Source organism: Taudactylus pleione, unplaced genomic scaffold (assembly GCF_031769625.1).
Source record: "Taudactylus pleione unplaced genomic scaffold, aTauple2 ptg000289l, whole genome shotgun sequence".
Lineage (NCBI taxonomy): Eukaryota > Metazoa > Chordata > Amphibia > Anura > Myobatrachidae > Taudactylus > Taudactylus pleione.
This window is the reverse complement of record NW_028284691.1, coordinates 5084445-5107585: the sequence shown is the minus strand read 5'-3', so window position 1 is coordinate 5107585 and position 23141 is coordinate 5084445. Positions and strand designations below refer to the sequence as shown.

Here is a 23141-nt window from a genome sequence, read left to right as displayed (position 1 = left end):
ATGGAGACAAATAACCGGTGGCCCTGAATGTATACTTCTACAAGAAGTACAGAGAACTAGTACTCGTATGAGTAAGGGGTAAGTGCTTGAGGCACTGTTTGTTACCGTATGGCACTAGCAGCTTACACTGGAGGAGTGGTGAAAGATGCACAATTGTGTCAGCAGGTGGTAGAACAACGCACATAGGCAAGGTGTTAGGACACACTGTTGCACAATGAGTTGGTACTTGATTCTCGAGGAGATTGCGTAGGGAACCTGGAACAGGGTATCAGCAACACACAGGGTAGCGACAGCGTTGCACAGGCAACTCCTTCTGTCAGGAGACTGGCTTTATACCTTAAGGTAGCAGGTTATTGGTGGACAGAGTCAGCCGACCAACCCCATGCTACCATTGGGTCAAGGGCAGTCAGGTGATGTGAACTGTCATGGCTGCGTCCATGACGGCTACCGTAGCAACCAAGGCACAGCGCAGCACACGGATGTCCACATGGCTCTAGGTATAATACTCAGCACATCACGCACCACCGCACCTGGCGTCTAACCACCTGAGGGATCAGGGGAAGCCGGCGCCGCGTTGAGTAGCGGACAATCCTAGGCCGCAACGTGACACCTATTGTTTACATCAAAACTACATATAGTTTTGTCATAAAACACCCATACAAGACGACCCTGGAATATGTATCCAATACAGACTAAGGACAATAATGTACCTACATGAACGATACGTATAAACAAACACACTGAACTGTGCTTTCAGCCATGCTTTTGGTACACTCTACAAACGGAAGTGACATCATCTACAGTGACCAGACATTGAAGTAAGAACGGGAAGATCCAATCAGGTGTTATGCAATTTGATTGGACCAGTTAATAAATTCCGTATGAGGTGTACTGCTGTCCATTCCTCTCTCCACTCCATGAAATGTTTTTATTGTGTAAGGTCGCTCTACCCATTGGATGTAGAACATTCTATTTGAAGCTTATGCGGATATTAGCCGTGTTATTAAAAAATGGGCACAACCCAGGAATATCCTGACACGTCTGTTCATTCCTGCCCGCATTAACCTTGGCTTGTACCTGGCTCCTTCTCACTTTTGCAATTGGACTCCTAGGGGTATATTTACTAAAGTGACAGTTTTTAGAATTAGAGATGTTGCCCATAGCAATCAGAGTTTAGCTATTATCTTCTAGAATGTACTTGTTAAATATCAAGTAGAATCTGATTGATTGCTATGGGCAACATCTCCATTTCTAAAACTCTCACTTTAGTAAATATACTCCCTACTCTGATACCACATGAATTCCACAATAACCAGGCCTCAACCAAAGAGTCTCCTGGAGCAGATTCTGCTATGACCCAGTAAAGCTGGGTACACACCTATACAATCACACACTCGAAGCGACGGTTCGATCGACCATGCTCACATCCTGAAGTGCCGATCACAGTCCCGATACATGTGTACACACTGTGCGACCTTCGATCCTGCGCTGCCAAAATATCGCAAGGAAATGATTGTACCAGCATACACATTTTCCCGATATCAGGCTGTGCTCACAGTGGTGTACCTAAAATTAACATAATGGGCAGGGCAGGGGGGGTGTAATTATAAGACCAAAACAAGCCTACGTAAATATTTTCAGAGCTATTACGTCCGTTCGTTTCTGTCCAGTAGTTTTAGTACAGAACCTTCTTTTGTCTTTGTCATTCTCCAGCATGAGTTTGATTTTGAGAAAAAGGAAGGCTCGAGCTTGTATTCTTGCAGCAAGTAGTGGAACTACACTCTCCAGAAAGCCAAGCCTTGCAGTATAGGAGGTGAGGCAAAGGTATTAAGGTAAAGGATGTGAAAATTATAAATATATTATTTTATTGAACATATGAAAAAATTAACTGCAGTTCAACTCTAAAAACATATATAAACATTACACATTGAATGAAAAAATAAATTAAATGTTACATTAATAATCTAAACACATACTGTTTCCAACATATAATTTTTCAAAAGGTAATGAAAAAAAAAAAAACCTGTAAGAGGGGAGAAACATGTCAAGGTGTTCTCTGAACTGCTTTTTCAACTCTGACCAACTACACTGCTGTATTCCATCTGTGGAACCATTGTTTGGTGATTTGCACTACCTGCATATTAATTACCCACCAGTGCTGCTGAGAAACACTGACGGACATTGCTGAGCCTGTTTGTGCGGACCATCATTTCTGCTATCTGTTGCCTCCGCTGGATGGGGCGATTCCCCACAGAGGCAGACTGTCCAGCCTTCACCCCTTGCGGCCTGATTGGGAGTCGCTGAGGCACGAACAGCTCACCATCCTGCACGACTTCCCTGCTTGTGAGTCATTGGAGCTACGCACAGTCCCACAGTTAGTTGCCGGAGCGGCGCTGGTCACAGGGACCAACATCACACCTACTTGTTTCTATTTGTCTGGGAGTCGCAGGAGCAGTTGGTCCCTAGGCAGTCTTTGGAGCTTTGAGTCCACTGGGACAGGTGAGATACTGGACTGCGGGTTTTGGTCTGGAGAACCCCCGCTATTATATTCACCATACCAAGATTTTGTTAGCTCCACGGCTCCTTAATTTAGGGAGTCACTATACCCTAGATCAGGTTTCAACAGAGTGACTATACCTACTTTACAGATTGATATTCTGGTTGCCATTAGCAACATATGCTGATTACCATCAAGGCTCTACATAGAGTTTAGAACATCTATCTTTTGTCCTATGATATATTGGTAACAGTATGTGTTTAGATTATTAATGTAACATTTAATGTATTTTTTCATTCAATGTGTAATGTTTATATATGTTTTTAGAGTTGAACTGCAGTTAATTTTTTCATATGTTCAATAAAGTAATAATATATTTATAATTTTCACAGCCTATATTTTTCATATAGTGATTAGCGCAGACACCTTATTTGTATTTTTTGTTCCTTTTTGAGGGTGATTTGCAGGTATCCCTCTGGTGTCAGCAGCAAGTCTCTATATTAGACAACACCTGAGTGATTAGCGCTCCAGTTTTTCTTTCTCCTATTAAGGCAAAGGATGTATGCTTGTGTCCACTATCAATTGCAGTACTACACAGCCCAGCAAGTTGTGGAACTACACTATCCAGCAAGTCAAGCCTTGCAGTATTGGTGGGAGGTAAAGGTAAAAAAATGGCAAATATGCACATGAAGAGGAGCGTGGCACACAGAATGTTTCCTGAACTATCCTGAGTTTAATTAGGGTACTTACATGCTCCGTTGGGATTCTTCTCTGTCGGGCTTCCGGCGTCAGCATTTCATCCCAGCGGCTATTGAGCCGCTGGGATTTCATGCCCAACCCCCTTATTTCATATATGTAAACCTACATCAAAGCATGATGTAATGATCTGTTGTTGTAATGAATTGTCAGTGTCTGAGGTTTGTTACCTAGAGTTTATAAACAGATTAACAAAACAAAAAAAATTTTCAGAACCAGCTTTTCAGAACCAATGCTCCTGAAAACACCTGGGACAGTTAACCAGTTTTGACTCAGGGCGGTAAGTAGGAGAATACGTGTGGTCCTGTCACTCAGGGCGTAGGGACCTCGGGTGGAACAGTCGCCATAGATACCCCTGCATCTGGCTAGCAGGGTTCCTAGAAAAGCACCCTGTAGCCAGAAGCACTACTATTTGGAGCGTACAATGGACACTTCGGGCATGCGCCTTGCAGTGCGTGGAGCGTCTGGGCAGTTCTACATTTTCTCTTGTTGGCGGCCTCGCCACCTTGCGTAACCACGTGTTTGGGGCCGACAAAGGGCATCGTGGAGCCCTGCTCCAGGACCGGTTTGCCCTTTAGCTTTGTATAACTATCTTTTTTCCTTTTAACCATTTTGGTATAGCAGAACATAAAATTCCATCTAGACTGGCTTTTGCTAAACTTGTGCATGATAAGGAGACACGGTCATAAACTGAACGCTTAATTTGGTAATATGACGACACTCATGCCTGAAAAGGGTGCGTCAATTGATGAAGGCTGGCGGATTTTTGCAAAATCCCTACATGCAGTTTGCCAGCTAGAAATTGGTAGACCACAAAGTAAAACGATCGGTTTGATGAATCTGATGGTAATATACGGAAGCTCGTTGAAGAATCAAGGGATGTCCTAAAGAAATGAACGGAATCGGTATGAATTACCGCTGGACCCCTGTCCGGCGGTTCAAATCCCAACAGCGGCTGGCCGACAGAGAAGGAAATCCCGATCGTCCCTAGGTAAGTATAAACTGACCTATTTTTCCCCCTAACCCTACTTTAGGGTGCCTAACCCCAACCTCCCCCCTGTGCCTAACCCTAACCCCCCCTTCCCCGCCGCCTAAACCTAAGTCCCCCGGGGGGGTGCCTAAACCTAACCTCCCCTCGGGGGTGCCTAAACCTAACCCTCCCTCCCTCTAGCCTAACTCTAACCTCCCGGTGGGGTGCCTAACCCTAAGTCCCCCCCGGGAACCCTAAACCTAACCCCCCCTCTGCGGCGCCCGGCATCCGCTCGGTCGGGATGCCGGGCGCCTGTCTGCCAGCGTCGGTAAAATGACAGGCGTCTAGATTTAGACGCCTGTCATTCGTCCCTCGTCGGGATTAAATTGTCTGGAAGCCGGCAGTCGGCATTCTGACCGCCGGCTTCCTAAACGTATACCGAATTGAACATGTAATGAGCAATGCAGAATCATCCAGCAGGAACTGAAATTGAAAGTGCGAGAACTGAAAAATTGGTGGTGGCTTGCAAAGGCCGAGGAACTACAGCATTTTGCAGATACCAACCAGACCTCAAAGTTCTTTGAAGGGTTCAAAAGTGTCTTCGGACCCAGATGTAAGCAGACAGTTCCAGTCTACTCGCGTGGTAAAACCAAGCGACTTACTGATCCCGAAGACATTCTTGCACGATGGGCCGAACACTTCAATGAAGTGTTAAACCCTGGCAGCCAGGGAGTAGACCTACCCTACATAAGCTTGCTTGAGAATCTGACAACAGCGTCAGAATTTGAAGACCCACCGTCTTTCGAGGAATTCCTTCAGGCAGTGAACTGACTCAAAAATGGTAAAATACCTGGCTCAGATCTGTCCACAAAAGTCTATAAGTATGTCGGTAAAAATATAAAAAATAGACTATATAAGATGATACTGAATATCTGGGAGGCAGAAGCCATACCTCAGGACTGGAAAGACACTTACATATGTAAGCTGTACAAAGGCAAGGGTGATTTGTCAGATTGCAGATCGTACAAGGGCATAGCTCTTCTTAGTGCAGCTGGTAAAGTTCTGAGTCATATTATTAATAAACATCTGAACACGCTGGTAGAGCGACTTCTTCCAGAGAGTCAATGCGGGTTTCGTCCTAATAGAGGCACGGTTAACACAATCTTTGTTGTTAAGCAACTTCAAGAAAAAAGCCTGGAACAACATTGGGCTCTCTATATGTGCTTCGTCAACCTTGAGAAAGTTTTTGACAGGGTACCATGGACTGCTCTTTGAAATATGCTCAAGATGATTGGATGTCCTGCGAGATTGATTAACTTAGTAAGCCAATTCCACGACGGCATGATTGCCAGAGTACAATATGATAATTACTTCACAGACAGATTCCCAGTCACCAGCAGTGTCAAGTAATGGTGCATACACACGATCAGATTTTTCCTTCAGATATGAACGATAACGATTTAAAAATCGTTCAGTCGTTCATATCTGAAGGAAAATCGTTCATATCTGACATGCCTGAACGACGGACGATCAACGATGCGCGTTCCCGTTTGTCAGATAACGATATCTGACATCTGATGGGTTTGCAGTCAGACTTGGACGATTCCATTCATTTTAATGCAGTCAAAAATCGTTCAATCGTTCAAATCGTTCAAAACTTTGGTAAAATCGTTCAAATTGTTCAAATCGTTCAATCGTTCATCTGACAAATCTGACAAGTCTGACAAATCTGACCGTGTGTACGCTCCATAAGGCTGTCTAATGGCTCCCACACTCTTTACCATTTACTTCGCTGCTGTGATGAATGGTATTCTGAAGAACTGCAGTGGACAAATACAAATAAACATAAGTACTGATAAGAGTGTCTTCGATCTATCTCGCTTCAGGGCAAAAAGTTAAGTCAGACAAGTCTCTGTGTTAGAAGTTCTGTATGCCGATGATATTTGCTGACAGCATATAAAACTTGCAGCAATACATGGGCTACTTGGATGTGTTGTGCCGCAAAATTGGCCTGGTGATAAGCGTGTTGAAAATGCAAATACTGAAACAACCTGCAAAAGGTACACCTGCGAACGATGCTGTTGTCAACCTGGGTGGGTAACAGCTGGAAGAAGTATGAACGTTTCGGTACCTATGAAGAATATTATGCGACAACAACCGCCTCGTGTCTGAAATGCTACACGTATTGGCAAAAATGCTGCTGCTTTCTGCAAACACAATCTGAGAGTATGGAAGTCTCATGTTGTCCAACTGCAGAGTAAACTCACTGTATATATAGCAATCGTGTTACCCTTATTACTGTACGCCTCTGAGACCTGGTGCTACTACAGGGAAGACATTAGAAGACTCCACCTGAAATGCCTCTGGGCAATTCTGCGCGTGAATTGGCAGGATCGTGTCACTAACTCCACGATTCTTCGTCGGTTCAAGATAAACGGCATGGATTGCTTGCTGATTGTTCAGATGGTATGGACATATAGGACCTGATTCAGAGCCGCTCGCTAGATGCGATTGCTCGCCCCCAGAGTATGCAAATTGGGCAAAGTGACAGCATGGCAGGCGCTCGCTCGGAAAGGCATAAGCATGCCCACTTTGTCTGGGCAAGGGATCACTTTGTGTATGCAGACGCCCATTAGTGTATGTAGAGACGCCCACTAGCGCACGTCATCTCCAGGAAGTGTATTAAAACATTGGTACATCGAGGACCATTGGAAGGGTTCGCAGCGCTTGAGGTTGCCTTACCTTACCGCAAGCACTGCGTGGATTTCTGTGTAAAAAAAAAAGGCTGGCGACGTGTACTATGACGCTGTCTGTTAATTATGCACGCCTTAGAAACGGCGTTGCAACACTCAAGCATGCCTGCGTTCACACCTCCACTCCCCCGTTATTAGTGGCAGGCCCCTGTCACCACCCAAAAATGGCTTCTCCTGTAACTCATTACACTGGGCTGTCTTTGCTTGGCGAGCAATCGGATTCCGATCACTCTGAGTAGTTCGTGCACGTGCAGTACTAAGCGTGCACATGCACGATCGCTTAACAACGGTCGCGTAAGAGCGAGCGGCCTCTTGAGACCGGGTCTGAATGAGCTCCATAGTGCGAATGACTGACTCAAGGTTGCCAAAGTTTGTGTTCTACTCAGAGCTTTTTAGTGGAAAACACAAGGCTGGGGGTCAATACCTGCTGTACAAGGATGTCTTGAAGCATCACCTGGCTTTAAGCAAAATGCTGTAAAAAGTGGAACTGGCAATTTGAACGTTTGCGCTGAGAAGATATTGGCACCAAGCGGAAAACCTGCTTGAAACCCTCCTATAACTACACAGTCAACCTTAGTGGACAGTTATACTGTGCCGTCTGCCTCAGAGTTTTCAAGACCAAGTTCGGCTTCGCTAGTCACATACGAGTGCACGCTAAAGGATGATGTCAGGGAGTCGTCATCAACAGACATGTCGTTGAGGACATCATCTTCATAACTACACAACTATTATAACTACATCAGAGGATATTCTGATATCACAGGTACATGTCTCTTATATTAAGATGAATATGTGATGCTGAGATGCAATAAGATATACCATCGGGTTTGTGTACATCTCTGAGTTAGGCCCAATGTAGTTTAATGAATCATTACAATGTAATGCAACACAAATATAAAAAATATTTGTGTGTCAACCATTTTGAACTATCCTCCCTTGTACCAGCACTACCCTATACAGCATGTTTTTTTTCAACCATAAAGTATGGTTCTTTCTCAGTCGGTCTCCCAGCCTTCCATAATATTCTTGTAAGCACTCCCCAATGCACAATCATTTAATTGATCTGGAGCAAAGTCCTGGAGTGTTACAGTTCTGGACACAGAAAGATCTTCTCCACCAACTGGCCAGGTTTTCTTCAAACCTTCTTTGACCAGGCCTTCTTCCTCACGTGTCCTGGAATGTGACGCTGGTCTGTTTGCAGCAACAGCCTGGTACCCATGCTCCAAATATTGCTGCTTCCCGACTTCCTCCTCTGGTTCCGGGGTGTGAGTAAATGATCATGTAGGGTCGGACGTCCAGCCAGTGATTCAATTGCCGACATTTCCGGACCAATCCGGTCAAGTAGAATTTCCTGGAACATGGAGAAGTCTCGCCCCAGAATAAGGGGGTATGTCAGTCTTGGAGGTATTGCTGCCACTACTTGCACCGTTTGTTTCTCACCATCACGGGAAGACAAACACTGTCATATTCCTCAGTGCCCCCAATTACACACAGTACTTTTACTGGCAGTAGCCAGACTGTCAGGTTTTCCAGAACTAAAGTGCTGGACAACAGGGTGACTTCACTGCCTGAATCCATCACCGCCAATACCTCCTTTTGCTGTATCATGACAGGCACCCGAAACAGCAGTAGGCTATCCATGGATGAGGACATAGTCAAACAAACAGGGTACACACGGCCTATTCACTCTACCGAACAGTCCATCTGTTCCTGTCAACTTGGACAATTCCTCCTAAAGTGTCCCAGTTCGCCACACTCAAAGCACCCTTCTGGGATCACCTTGCAGTCTGTGGCAACATTGTATGCTGGTTTTGGCCTGACAATCATTCCCGCTGTCTGGGCCACATTTCCCAGAGTGTAATAGCGGTCAATGTCAATCGACAGCTTTTCAAATGATTGCGGAACGCTCTGCAGAACCCATCGTTGCAGCTCCTGCTTTAGGTTCCATATGCAATGGCAAATTGTGAGAATTTCCAAAATTCTGACAGGCAGATTTTGCTCGGGCTGTACCCAATTCTTAGTTAATTCCGCCAGGTCAGCTAGATGGGCACAAGTTGCGGACCCTGGCCTATGTTGCCAGTTCTATATTGCCAATCATAAATATGTTAGGACTTCCCGGGCCCTGTCACCCCTATCCGCGCCAGAACTACAGCCTTTAATTGCTGATAATTCGCCGCCTGGGCTGTTGGATATATTTACATAAGCCCGCTGTGCTTCGCCCGTCAAATAAGGAGCCAATTTTGATACCCACTCCTCTATTGGCCATTTAAGCAGAGTTGCCATCCTCAGAAAGGCCTCAACATTGTCCGAGGGTGTAATTTTCTGCATCACGGCAAACCCGTGTTCATCCAGTTGTAGCTGACTGATCTCTGCCTGCAAAAATTTGTTGCGCTCCACCTGGGCCTCAGCAATGGGCAGCAACAGCGCCTGCTGCGTAGTGGTCACATTAGTTAAGGCGCTGAGAATTTCCTCCATCTTGCATCGCAGATGTATGGGGGCCTTAACTTGCATGATTCTTTTCCTCCCACATTTTGAATACTCTTCTTTGAACACTGTATCCTGCTTGAGGGTAGAAAATTGAATATGTGCAAAATTATTTGGCGTTGTATGGGAGACATGTCCTAGCTTAATTATAGTGCTAAAATAAAGCTTTCCAGTATTTGTGTGCCCCATACAAAGGTAGGTAGCATTTCCTTAGTAAATAAAATAATGCATTTTGACCACTTGTACATGGTTAGTACGAGTGCACGTGAGTTATGGGCCTGATTCAGAGCCGCTCGTAAGCAGCCGCTCGTTCGCACTGAGCGATGTTCGCACAACTGCGCATGCGTACGGATTGTAATACGCATGCGCGAACCAGTCAGTGCGGCCGAAAATCGTTTGTTCGCAAAATAGCAAATGTCTGCTATTTTGAGTGACAGGAGGAGGCGTATGTGGGTGGTAACAGGGGAAGGTGCTTGAAAACGGGGAGTGGAATTCAGAACGCAGGCGTGCTTAAAGGTCAAAACGGGCGTTTTATGGTTGTGCATAATTAATACAGCAGCGTCAGCGACCACGTCACTTGTTTTTTTATTAGTCAGAACTACTCGCAAAATAGCGGTTGAAAAAACCAACCACAAGAATAGCGAGCAGTTCATACGCTGTTCGATGTACTCGATTAATCTAATAAATAGCGGACATGACGTATGATGCGAGCGGCCAGGGGGCGTATTTTTCAAAATTTCGACCGCAAGTTTTGCTCGCTCGTTCAGACTTAGAGGCGTGAACAGACCGCAAAGTGCGAACGGTTCATTTGAATAGCCACCCCTTTTTTTTTAAACGAACGACCGCAAATAGCGAGCGGCTCTGAATGAGGTCCTATATTTGCAATCATTGGCTTTCTCAGTGACCAAGTGAACTCCATAAATATACAGGAATACCCTCACAAGCCACAAAATGCACTGACAGAGGCACCATTTGCAGCATCTACAGATGCTAAATCATCTCTCTTAAAACATAAACTGGGTTCATATTATAATATTTTGCTCAATGATGCTAACGACTAAATCATTTCAGATCAACCAAAACGATCCCGAAAATAGGCAATATACACAGTTCACACTACCCGATAATCGTTTCATTCCAAATGATCCTTTCAATTTCAAATTGTCTTGTCTGCATAGAAGAATGCTTTTAAATTAGCAGACATCGGGCCAGGGTACAGTACTGGTAAAGGGGCCTATCCATTAGCAGAGAAAATGAACGATTGAACGATATATCGTTCAATCGTTCATTATATCTGCTAATGGATAGGCCCTGAACAATGACAGATGCGCACTCCCGCAGCCGATAAATCGCACCTATCAACTCTCCAACATGTTGGTCAATTATCGCATATAGCTGTACGATATTACCAATATCGAGCAGTTTATATGCTGTAAACGACGAAAGATATTAGCAGCAGCTACAGATCACTGCAGAGAAAAAAATCCACTCCCTGAATGATGTCATGCGATATCGTTCATAGTATGCCAAAATCTGTCATGTACATCAGATATCGTTCAGCACAGCCACCGGAATTTTCAAGGGATATCTTTTGTCTTTCATTGCTCAGAAATACATCTGCTAATGCCCCTTTAGTTCTCCAAGATGTTTGGAACAACCTCCCTGCCGAGCTCCTTCAATAACTTTGTGCTAGTGTATAGTACCTAGAAGAATTGATGCTGTTTTGAAGGCAAAGGGTGGTCACACCAAATATTGATTTGATCTAGATTTCTCTTCTGTTCATTCACTTTGAATTTTGTTAATTGATAAAAATAAACTATTAACAATTCTATTTTTTAAAGCATTCTTACTTAGCAGCATTTTTTCCAAACCTGCCTAAAACTTTTGCACAGTATTATATGTACACACTGTACTTTCCGAACTCTACCAGAACTACAGTACATAGCCTGTGCACAGAATGCGGTAAAAATGCCTTACACCTGCCAGAATACCGGTGCCGGCATTCCGACCGCCGGAATCCCGAAGGTAAGTAGCGGGGTTAGGGTTAAGGTTTAGGCAATAGGGGGAGGGTTAGGCACTAAGGGGGGAGGGGGGGGTTAGGATGCCGGCACTCGGGTTCCCGGCAGTCAGAATCCCGATACAGTAATCTTGACGAGGTTAGGATACAGACACCTGTTGGTAAGTATCCTAACCCTAGCCTTCCCTCCCTGCAGCTTAAACCTAACCTCTTTCCCTAGTACTTAAACCTAACCCTCCCCCTTTAGTGCCTAACCACCCCCCCATCCCTCCAGTGCCTAAACCTAACCCCACTACTTACGGTCGGGATGCTAGCACCGGGATTCTGACTGGTGTCGGGATTCCAGCCTCGGCGTCCCAACCACTCGGATTTAAATTACATCCCCTTTGACCAATAGTTTTAAAATGGCAATAAGAATGAGTACTAAAGAACCCTGGTCTTGCACTCATCTCTATGCAATTTTAAATATACCCCCAAGTATTTTTGTCCAAGGCTATATATGTTTTGTCAACAAATACACTAGCCTTCCTCTTCTCTCGACAATACAATGGGCAACAGCTTGCGCACCCTCTCCTCCTGTGTATATAATGACAGCAGCATTCAAATTTGTATCCTGCCTATACACTGAACCACAGCCTGCACTGTCTTCTCCTGCCTATAAACTGAACCACAGCCTGCACTCTCTTCTCCTGCCTATACACTGAACCACAACCTGCACTCTCTTCTCCTGCCTATACACTGAACCACAACCTGCACTCTCTTCTCCTGCCTATACACTGAACCACAACCTGCACTCTCTTCTCCTGCCTATACACTGAACCACAGCCTGCACTCTCTTCTCATGGCTATACACTGAACCACAACCTGCACTCTCTTCTCCTGCCTATACACTGAACCACAACCTGCACTCTCTTCTCCTGCCTATACACTGAACCACAACCTGCACTCTCTTCTCCTGTCTATACACAGAACCACAGCCTGCACTCTCTTCTCCTGCCTATACACTGAACCACAGCCTGCATCCTCTTCTCCTGCCTATACACTGAACCACAGCCTGTACTCTTCTCGTGCCTATACACTGAACCACAGCCTACACTCTCTTCTCCTGCCTATACACTGAACCACAGCCTGCATCCTCTTCTCCTGCCTATACACTGAACCACAGCCTGCATCCTCTTCTCCTGCCTATACACTGAACCACAGCCTGCACTCTTCTCCTGCCTATACACTGAACCACAGCCTGCACTCTTCTTCTGCCTATACACTGAACCACAGCCTGCACTCTCTTCTCGTGCCTATACACTGAACCACAGCCTGCATCCTCTTCTCTTGCCTATACACTGAACCACATCCTGCATCCTCTTCTACTGCCTATACATTTTTTGGCAAATTGCAATTTCTTCACCTGTCTGTAGTGACTTGCAGCTTGCACTCTCTTCTCCCATGTATACAGTGACCTGCTGTCTGCAATCTCTTTTCCCATGTATACACTGACCTGCTGCCTGCACTCTCTTCTACCATGTATACACTGACCTGCTGCCTGCACTCTCTTCTCCCATGTATACACTGGCCTGCTGCCTGCAATCTCTTCTCCCATGTATACACTGACCTGCTGCCTGCACTCTCTTCTCCCATGTATACATAGACTTGCTGTATAGTGAGCTGCAGCCTACAATTTATTTTCTTGTCTATACAATGTCCGACAGCCTGTACTGTTATCTATGCAGTGACCTGCTGCCTGTAATCACTTCTCCCATGTATACAGTGACCTGCTGCCTGCAATCTTTTCTACTGTCTATGCAGTGACCTGCAGCCTGCACTCTTTCCAGTCTATGCAGTGACTTGCAGCCTGAACTCTTTCTCCTGTCTATACAGTGACCTACAGAATGCACTATCGTCTGCTGTCTATTCAGTGACCTACAGCCTGCACTCTCTTCTCCCAGTTATAAACTATCCTGAAACCTACACATAGACCAACAGCTTACACTCTCTCTTATGTCTATAGTGACCTGAGCACTAACTATATTCTACTGTCTATAGTGACCCAGTCTCTTTCCTCCTACACTACACATACAGAGGCCAGCAGTCTGACCTCCCTATTATCTTGCCTGTATCTATATAATGACCAGCAGCTACACTCCCGTTATCTCTATTTACAATAATCAGAAGCTTGCACTCACTGCACTTCTGTCTATACACTGACCAGCAGTCTGAATCTTCTCTCCTTCCTACACATTGATTAAAAGCCTAAATTTCCCTCCCATGTCTATACACAAACCAACAATCTTCGCTCCCTCTCATACAGTCTACATGCTAACCAGCAGCCAGCACTATTGTTTTCTTAAGATACTACACCATGTAGCCCCCAACCACCCCCCTCCCTGGGTTACTCACATGTTTCCTTCCGCAAGGCCGGATCACTTCTCAGGAAATCAGACTGACAAATGACGTCAGACAAAAGGAGGGACTTGTGCACTTGTCACAATTACATCATGGTAACCTGGTCTATATTGTAACAGAGTGTGAGAATGACAAGCATGTAATGGGTTTCTGTGCTCTCCTGCTATTAAATTATCCTTTCCCAGCTTGAATGCTATAAGAGGAGAAGAAATGTGAAACAGAACCATAGCAAAGCCCCTGGCTGCCTGGATTAGGAAGTGTGTGTGTTTATGTATTTAGGGGGGAGTGACTAGGGGTGGAGACAAAATGCACAATAGTCCCAGCATCAGGTAGACTAACATAAGGAAGTATAAACAGCTTCTATTCCTCTGTGTAACAATTCCAGGTGACTTGCCACATGCAACAGCAAAGAATGACTGCAGAAGGGAACCTTTATGTTTAACAAAATGTGTGGCTTGAAAGTAACATTGTGTAAATAGACCAGAAGCCAAATAAAGCATGATGTTCTATTGTTCCCAATCTGCAAATTGCAGCCTTCGCACAGACCTGAAATCCCCCCCATTGTTGGGACATGGGACCCAGAGATTTTGGTTGTGTATTACATTTACTGAATAATCCAGAGATTTACATAAATGCGATGTTTACGCAAATCTCCAATGTTTTTAGATCTGCGCAGAAGCCGCACTGCTCATGTGCAGATCTAGGCCTGAGATGTTGGCCCCGTTTTCTGGGCGTACGAAGCCAGTGGCTGAATTGAATGGCCCCGGCAGCGTGATTTCACCAGACATCCTGGGTAACCTGAGGCTTACTCAGATGTCCGATGTTCACGCAGTTTAATCTGTTCCTGCGTCTTCAGGTGCAGCGGCGGATCAGAAAAGCCAGCAGGAGGCATATTTTTACACAAGAAGCCATCTGCGGCACATACATAATTTAGAGATAGATGCTATTAGCATAGATGCTGCGTCTGTGCTAAATTATGCAAATGCTGCAGGAGGCGTCTTGTGTAAAAAGATGCCTCCTGCGGTATTTGCATATTTTAGCACAGATGCAGTGGCTGTGTTATTAACATCCATCTCTAAATTAGGGCCAGAGACAGGTGTTAAATAAATAACAGCAACCAGGATGAAGTCAGGGATTGGATGTGGATAATGCTGGGTACCCACTAGCAGATAAGTTGTTCATTCGCGAGTGCACTGCTGATGCCGAGACAACTGGCTGTGTGTACAGGCGACCAGCTGCCCATCCGTACACTTGCTGCTGGGACCGTCGACGCCGGCATCTTTTGTTAGCTTTCCTGTTATGTAATTACCACAACATTTTAAGTAAATAAAATTGCCAAGGAATTTTTTTCTGGAAAACCAGGAAAAAAAAAAACAACTTGTAGAGACCAGGAAATCTGCTCATTTGAAACTGGAAACACTGGTGGTGTGACTGGTATACGGATTGAAGATTGACAGTGTCTAGATCAGGGGTTCCCAACAGGGGTGCTCAAAGCACACTAACAGTCCAGGTTTTAGGGATAGCCATACTTGAGCACAAGTGACTTAATTAGTACCTCAGTTATATTGATTTAACCATCTGTGCACAATCACGGATATCACTAAAACCAGGACTGTTAGTGTGCCTTGAGGACCGAGGTTGGGAATCACTGGTCTAGATAGACACTCAACAGGTCGACAGGCAATAGCTTGACAGAGACAAAAGGCTGACACATAATTTTTCATGTTTTTTCAAAATTTTTAAGGTTAGGGGTTAGGGTTAAGGTGCCACCCACTAGACGATTAAGTTGAGCGATTGAACAATAACGATCGTTTAGAAATCGTTTGCAAAAATGTCTAAAACGACCAGCGATGCGCGTGCCCGCTGGTCATTTAGACATCTATCATCGTGCAAACATGCTGGTCAACCTGACGATAACGTCAGGTTGAGCATGTTTGCAGATGATTGATGAGCCTGCACTGAACGAGCAGTGCAGGCTCATCACAGACTGACAAACGACTGCACGATTACAATGTCGTAATCATGTCTCATGTGGATGGGCACCTTTAGGCTATGGAAGTGGACGGTTAGGTTTGGGCACCTGGGAGGGTAGGATGAGGATTACACTTAAAATTACAAAAAAAAAAAAGTGTCCACCATTTGTTAGATTTGTTGAGTAATGATTTATTTATGTCACATGACACATTTACATGTCCACAGATGTAAAACACTGATTGCCTCACAGGAAATGTATTAAAATTTTTATAATAACATGAATAATACGCATTATAGATAGGTAGCTATGATGTATTTTTAGCTGTCTGGCTATCCAAACAAAAGTATTACAAAAAAATAACACTTCAAACGGCACCAATTGTACTTCACTGCACACCTAAACAGAGGTAACTGAAACTGTTAAATGGTGTGAAGAATACTCCATATGCTCCACTTATTTTATTATTTATTAACATTTCCTTATATAACTCCATGTTCCATTGCACATTACCAAAAAGTAATATTAAAAAAAGTTTTGTGATGACCACGTGACACACACCTTATGGGGGCGATTCAATTGTTTTGTCTAAATAGACAGGGAAACATTGAATTGTTTTTTTTTTATTGTGCTTAGACCGAGTTTAGAAAATGCGAGCAGAAATGTGTGCTGCCTCGGCTATTCGCGCCCGAATTGAGCAACAATTCAATTATTCTGTCGGACGCCTATTACACAAGAGCCGCACTAAAAACAATTGAATCGCCCACTATATGATAGATCAGTGGTCCTCAACTTTCTTGAATCACGGCACTACTAGGTAAAAAATTCAGAAAAAAAATATTAAATGAAGTAAATTGTGCTTACCTCTCTTCCCTAGGTCAGTTATATGGTGGTGTACAGGTTTGCGCTACTGTCTGTCCATACATTTTATGATTGATAGGCACTAGCACTGGTTTTGACTATAACATTGATTATAAACATAATTTGATCTGGTCCTGGCCTATCAACCTGTGGCAGCCCTGCAAGTGTATCACGGCCAGGCCTGGCGACAGGGGGGCTAAGGGTACACCCGTACCAGGTCCCAAGGTCCAGAGGGGCCCCGAGGACCGGACGGGCACGAAACCTGGCTGCGGCCGCCAGTACCCGTAGCCGCCGCCCAGCCCCAGCTCCGCCTCCCTTGTAGCCTGGCCCAGGCAGCGCTGGACTCTTCCAGGTGGCCCAGCAACAGCCCGGCCATGACCTTTAAGTGAGAAACACGGCGCCGTGACGTCATAGATCACGTCGCCGCACTTCTTCCCTGCCCGTCAGGCATGCTGTGCCGATGTGCTGGTGAGGGAACTTGGATCTAGCAACAACTTTGAGGAGTTTAGGGGATGATAGAGGAATGGGGGCTGGGGGCAGAGAAAGATAATAGATGCTGGGGACAGAAGAAGGTGAAGGGGGAAACTGATAGGGGCTGGGGGCAGAAGAAGGTGAAGGTGGCTGGGACAGAAGAAGGTGATAGAGGCTGGGGATGGAGGAAGGTGAAGGGGACGGAGGAAGGTGAAGGGAGTTGGGGACGGAGGAAGTTGATAGAGGATGGAGAAAGGTGAAGGGGCAGAGGAAGATGAAGGGGGCTGGGGCAGAGGTAGATGAAGGGGACTGGGGCAGTGGAAGGTGATAGGGGATGTGGGCAGAGGAAGGTGATGGGGTCTGGGGATGGGGGCAGAAAAAGGTGATGGGGCACTGGGCTGAGGATGGTAATGAGAGGCTGAATTTGAGGACGTGATGAGGGGCTGAGGACTGAGGATGGCTGGCTGCAGACACCATCTCTCCTACCAATGACAGCACTGTCATCAAGAAGACCTTACAAGAGACAGCAGACAAGAACTACAGCCTGCATCGTCCGTGACAGACAGACAGTGGGGTAAGTCATAGTGTATTTTTACTTTATTTAAAGGCTGGCATATCTTTCAGTTAACATATCATGCTTCACATATCACACATGCAGGGGAGGGATGTGCTGGATCGGGGGGCAGGGGGGTAGTGGTGAGAAGGTGGGGCCCCCAGAGACATCAGCCTACCAGGCCCCGAGATATCTGTTGCCGGCCCTGCTCACGGCATCTAGTTGGGAAACCACTGTGTTAGATCCAGAGTCTCGGATTAGGATACAGGCAGGGGCGTTTCTAGAGAAGGTGGCCCGTGTGCAGTCTCCGACATGGGCCCCCTCCTCTCCGCCCGGCAACCGGCAGCGCACTGAGCTGTGAGCGGCCAGCGCCGGAGTTATAGACTCTGGGCACTAGAATGTGCCCAGAGTCTATAATGAATGCACAGGTCACCGGGAAGATTTCCCTTTACTGCGCATGCGCAAACGACGGGAAAATGGCCACCATTTTCCAGTTGTTTTACAGCGCTCCACCCCTGCCGACGTGGGACTCTGGAGAGGTAAGTAATATTATGGGTGCAGGGTGCCGGGCCCCCTGAACCCAGGGGCCCGTGTTCCCCGCACCCATTATTGATACGCCCCTGGATACAAGGAAGAAGCTTCCCCAAGATAATTTTACTATTAAGTGTAAATGAATAGGAAGGGTTTATCCTCCAAATGGTGACAAGCTGGCTTACGCATGCCTGCATTAGATTAGACTCTACTAGATAATATTACCATGATGCATTTTCCTTAAAAGCTATAAGGCTTAAACAATGCTCCTTTCTCTGGGATGCACCAGACGTCTCCTCATCTGCCCCCGGGCACTGTGTACATAGGAGGTGCATTCTCTCACCTGCTGCTCCACCTCTCATTGGGTGCATACTGCCTGTACAGAATGTCTACTAATATTTATATATATAATTCTCAATAAAGCGCATTAACCTGTCATCAGAAGTTATATTAACCACACACAATTGTGCATGTGCCCCTACCTTGAATGTATGCAATATATAGATGCAGTTTGGTTGTATTAATCCTTTGTCCCTCCTTGTAGCGCTGACACAAGCTGTAGCTCGGTTCGGCAGCAGCAGTAGTAGTAGTGTGTATGTGTATGTACAGCCCCCTACCTCACTCTCTTTACGGCGCTTCCTCCTCTCCATAGGCGGATAGCGGTATAGTGTGACTGTGGGTGGAGGAGGGGGAGCTGCTGTACCATGAAACACATGGCGGGAGCTGATAATAAGCAGCCGGCCTCCTGGTTACTGTGATCTGTGTAGTGCAGAGTCCTTGCGTGAAGCGGCTCCCCAGAGACATTGTGACCCTCCTGCAGAACCAGACTCCCGGAACACTGTAACGCCTCGGGCAGGCTCCCCAGAGACATTTTTGTGACCCAGAACTAGACACTCGGAACACTAACGCCTCGGGCGGCGGATTACTGGGACACAAGAGTAACGCGTGCTGCAGCCCGGGCACAGCCACAGGGTCACCTGGAGGAGACCGAGAGAGCTGGATCATTTCAAATAGCAAAATTCAGGGGGTACTTACTGGGCTTCTGGGCAATTGGAGGACTGAGGGGACCCCAGGAGAGTCCTGCTGGTAGAAATGGGGCACATGACTGTATGGGTGCTGGGGGTTTTCCTGAGCGGGCTGCACATCTCTTCCTCCTCCAAACTGAACATCCCTAAAGTCCTCCTGCCTTTCACCCGGGGGACCCGAATTAACTTCACATTGGAGGTGACAGAGGGGTGCTACAAGTGGTGAGTGACCCTCTTCTTATCTCCCTTATGTTATAGGTGCAGATAAGCCTACCACCAGCTTCCCCCACCCACCTGTGAGGTGCTCTCATTGCATTTATTTCATTTATCCTTATTTATGGTGCTACAGATGTGTCTGCATGCACATTTACTGACATTGTGACAAATAACTCAGTTTGATGCATCTTAGCTGCACTAAGGGCACATAGTAAATGTGACAAAAGTACAATGCAGGGGTACGCTGACTACTAGTGCTGGCATTACGTACTTCTACAGATGCGCCCAGTTACATTGTGGCTGATCGCAGCACAAAAGTGCGCACGCATCACGCCATGCGGTTCCCCGCACCTGCATGCTCTATGGTACGCTATGGCACGCAGTGCAATTGCACCATGCATTCCTATGGAGATGCGGGTGCGATCGCAGTGTGCGTATCCACTCGTGGGCATGCATCTCGCGTCATACATGGTGCGATTTGTCATGCCAGCGGCAAGGATGTAGCTTGGCATATCTGTATGTGCCATTAAGTTGCTTATCCAGATACAAAAGCCATTTCTAATATGAGCCTCAAGCAAATATTGTTATGCTTAATCTACAACTGTATTCCAATTCGTCTGCGACAGAAGTACTAATCTAGTGTGTCTGGTACACTGTGAGTAACTTTGAATCCGGCTCTGATGTGAGTAATGGGGGGTATCCACTTAGAGATATACAAATTAGAGCACGATTGCGACATTGCAATCGAGCTGTCGTTTGTATAGCTAGTGACGTGCCTAGACTGAACGTTCACTCGTTCAATCCGGCACATCCCTCATCCCCTCACATGTTGAACCTGATGAGATCGTCAGGTTGACCTGCATGTACGGGCGATGTCGGAAGGGACCCGCGGGCACGCGCATCGCTGGTCGCTCCCGTCAAAAACATGCCCGATGCATGCGCGAATTGCAAGCGATTGCACGACAACATCGTTGTCATGCAATCGCTTGTTTAAATCGCTTAGTGAACACCCAATTTTGAAAAGTACGTAAAGGATGGGAATCGCTACCTGTGACGGAGCATCTAAGTAACTCCAAGTTTGTCATGCCATTTGCTGCGCAAATGTTCGGTGAATGAGGACACATCTGTAATAGTGAGTTTACATACAGTCACCCTTAAGTTATGACCACTATAGATATATATTTTGAATAGGGGAAATACTTTATCACACATCATTATGTAGTGTGACACTCCACTAGTACTTTCAGATGGTCTACATTCATGACTGTTTTGTAGTTTCTAGCATGTTCACAGCAGAAGGTCCTTGTAATGCAGATGAAGGTAGATCATTTGTTGAAGTCTTACCAATGAAAGACTATCCAGACTTCACTGAATGGCTGGGAATAAGGAAATGGTGTGTTCTACGTTAATTATTAAAAACCTGCATTGCAGGCGGGAAGGTTTTCTTTGCCTGGTTGTTACAGGCATGTTTCTGTTTGATTTGAAATGTCAGGAAAAAGTAGATTTTACTCATATCCGTTACTGTGCAGTTGCACAGCATACAAAACCATAAGTGTATGGAGGAAGTCAACTCTCCAGTAACCACAGCACTTTGTGTAAAGGGATTTATAAATACTGTAAAGTGGTTTGGCTATATGCCTATGATATCTATAGGTTACGATGCATACTAAGAGGAGGAATATTTTATATTGGATGCTAGAGTTAATTAAATAAGATTTGTTGGCAGTGCTTGTAGCCAGTTGTAGTAGATTACTATTTGTACCAGTTAGGTTGGAGTTCCGGCAGCGAAATGAGGGATAGGATTGTGGCTATAGCATATGATTTAAGGGGAAAATGTAACTATTAGCTTTCATGTAAGGGCCACTAAGATGGCGATTTATAAATGGTCTCTTTGGGCTCGATTCTATTGATCGCAAAGTAAATAGTACCGGGAGGGAGCTCCCAGCGCTATTCAATTCAGCTAGCTGTTAAGGACTTTTTCTCACATCCCTCTAGGGGTGAGTGCAAAAATACAGACGCGATGATGTTTTCTGCCCTTAGCGCCGGGAAAACAGTATCGCACCGCGATGCCCATTCTTGTGACTAAACACCCTGTTTAAGGGGCGGGAGAACATTCCTCGTCCTAACAGCTCGCAGAATTGAATAGCCCCGGGAGCTCCCTCCCGGAGCCATTTACTTTGCGATCAATTGAATCGAGTACTATTGGTACAATTTAGAACTATACTGTATATGAAAATGTTGAGACAGCTCGGGGTAAATTTACTAAGGTTCGATATGACTTTCGTTTTGTAGTTTGGTTTAGCTCACCTCAAACCAACTCAAATCGAAAGTCCAAATTCCTCATTTACTAACATTCGATTTGATAAGCATTTCCCAAATCGAATTCGATTTGGTTCAGTCTGGAACAGTGATTTGCTGTTCGATTTGGCATGTTCATGTACAATTCAACCAGCAAATCCCACTTCAAAGCGAACTGCAAATCCCCGACTGAATAGAACTGCTTCATGCTTTCACTTTCAGCATGAACAGTTTATTTTCACACTGACACAGGCATACATCAGTGAGATGCATGCATGTATCTTACTGAAACAAGCTTATAAATAGTTAAATATAGAATAAAAATGACGTGAGGTCCCCCCAAAACAGAACCAGCCCGGACTTTTCATAGCCAGTCCTGGTTGTCTAAGTACAGGAAAAAAATTCCACTGTACTTAGTACAACCAGCACTGGGCTCTGAGAACCAGTTCTGGAATTACAGGGGGAAAACTTGTGTAGGGTCCCCCTGTAATTCCCAGAACCAGCATCGGACCCTTTCTAGCGGGGGGCTTATGGCACAGCCAGGGGAGCCCTTTCAGCAGGCCCCCCAGCCGCAGCATCAGCCCAGGCCAGGGATCCCTGGGGAGTTGGGGACCTCCCCCAATAAACAGGTCCCCCTCTCCAGGGCACTGCTAGCCTAAGTTGATAGCCCGGGGCTATCCCCGCCACCCCTGGGCGGTGGGTGGCGGGCTGATAGTGTAAATGTAGTGCATTTTATATAGTTTTCAATATTGTCTTTGGCTGTGGAACTGCAGGTCCCAGCAAGTTTCCCCCGCAAACTGGTACTTGGAGATCCACAAGTACCAGCATGCGGGGCATTACGGGCCTGCTGGTACCTGTAGTTCCACTGCAAAAGCAATATAAAATAAACACAGGACACACACACCGTACACAGTATAATTTTATTAAACATACATGCACTCACACATGTACACACACACACGTGTCAATCTAACCTATATATCCCTGTAGCATCGGTCCCCTTGACCAACAGAAATTGCATACGGTACCTGTGGAAAAAAAAACATACTCCCCTTCTCCTATGCGTGGTTTGGTCCTCTTCGGTCCAAAGTAGGCATCCATGGTCTTCTTAAAACAAAAAAATTGAAAACATGAACCACGCACTTGAGTAACAACCAGGATGGTTGCTACTTCCAGACTGAAGCGCTCAGACGCGGCTTCTTCCTTCGAAGGTCCGTGTCTGAGCGTTCATTGGCTGAGAGAGGTCAGCCCCCGCCTCTCAGCCGATGAACGGCTCCCTCCATTGAAGTCAATGGAGAGCCGCAGGGTAACTAAAGTTTATTCTGCGGTTCCCACCA

General features: G+C 45.7%; 2 protein-coding genes across 3 annotated transcripts in view; one reads left to right on the top strand and one right to left on the bottom strand.

Moving 5' to 3' along the window:
• The window catches only part of HDAC11 (histone deacetylase 11), a 54945-nt gene extending 35877 nt beyond the window's left edge, over nucleotides 1-19068 (bottom strand). The window contains exon 1 of one of the 2 annotated variants that reach the window (XM_088482472.1): nucleotides 18883-19068. In XM_088482472.1, coding sequence (XP_088338598.1) covers nucleotides 18883-18980 — 98 coding nt within the window. In that variant the 5' untranslated portion in view covers nucleotides 18981-19068. Of the gene's footprint in view, nucleotides 1-13871; nucleotides 14077-18882 lie in introns of those variants that run through there. The other variant, XM_088482473.1, reaches the window with a different exon arrangement.
• The window catches only part of NUP210 (nucleoporin 210), a 118285-nt gene continuing 114111 nt past the window's right edge, over nucleotides 18968-23141 (top strand). Inside the window, exon 1 of the mRNA XM_088482471.1 lies at nucleotides 18968-19512. Coding sequence (XP_088338597.1) covers nucleotides 19358-19512 — 155 coding nt within the window. The 5' untranslated portion in view covers nucleotides 18968-19357. The remainder of the gene's footprint in view (nucleotides 19513-23141) is intronic.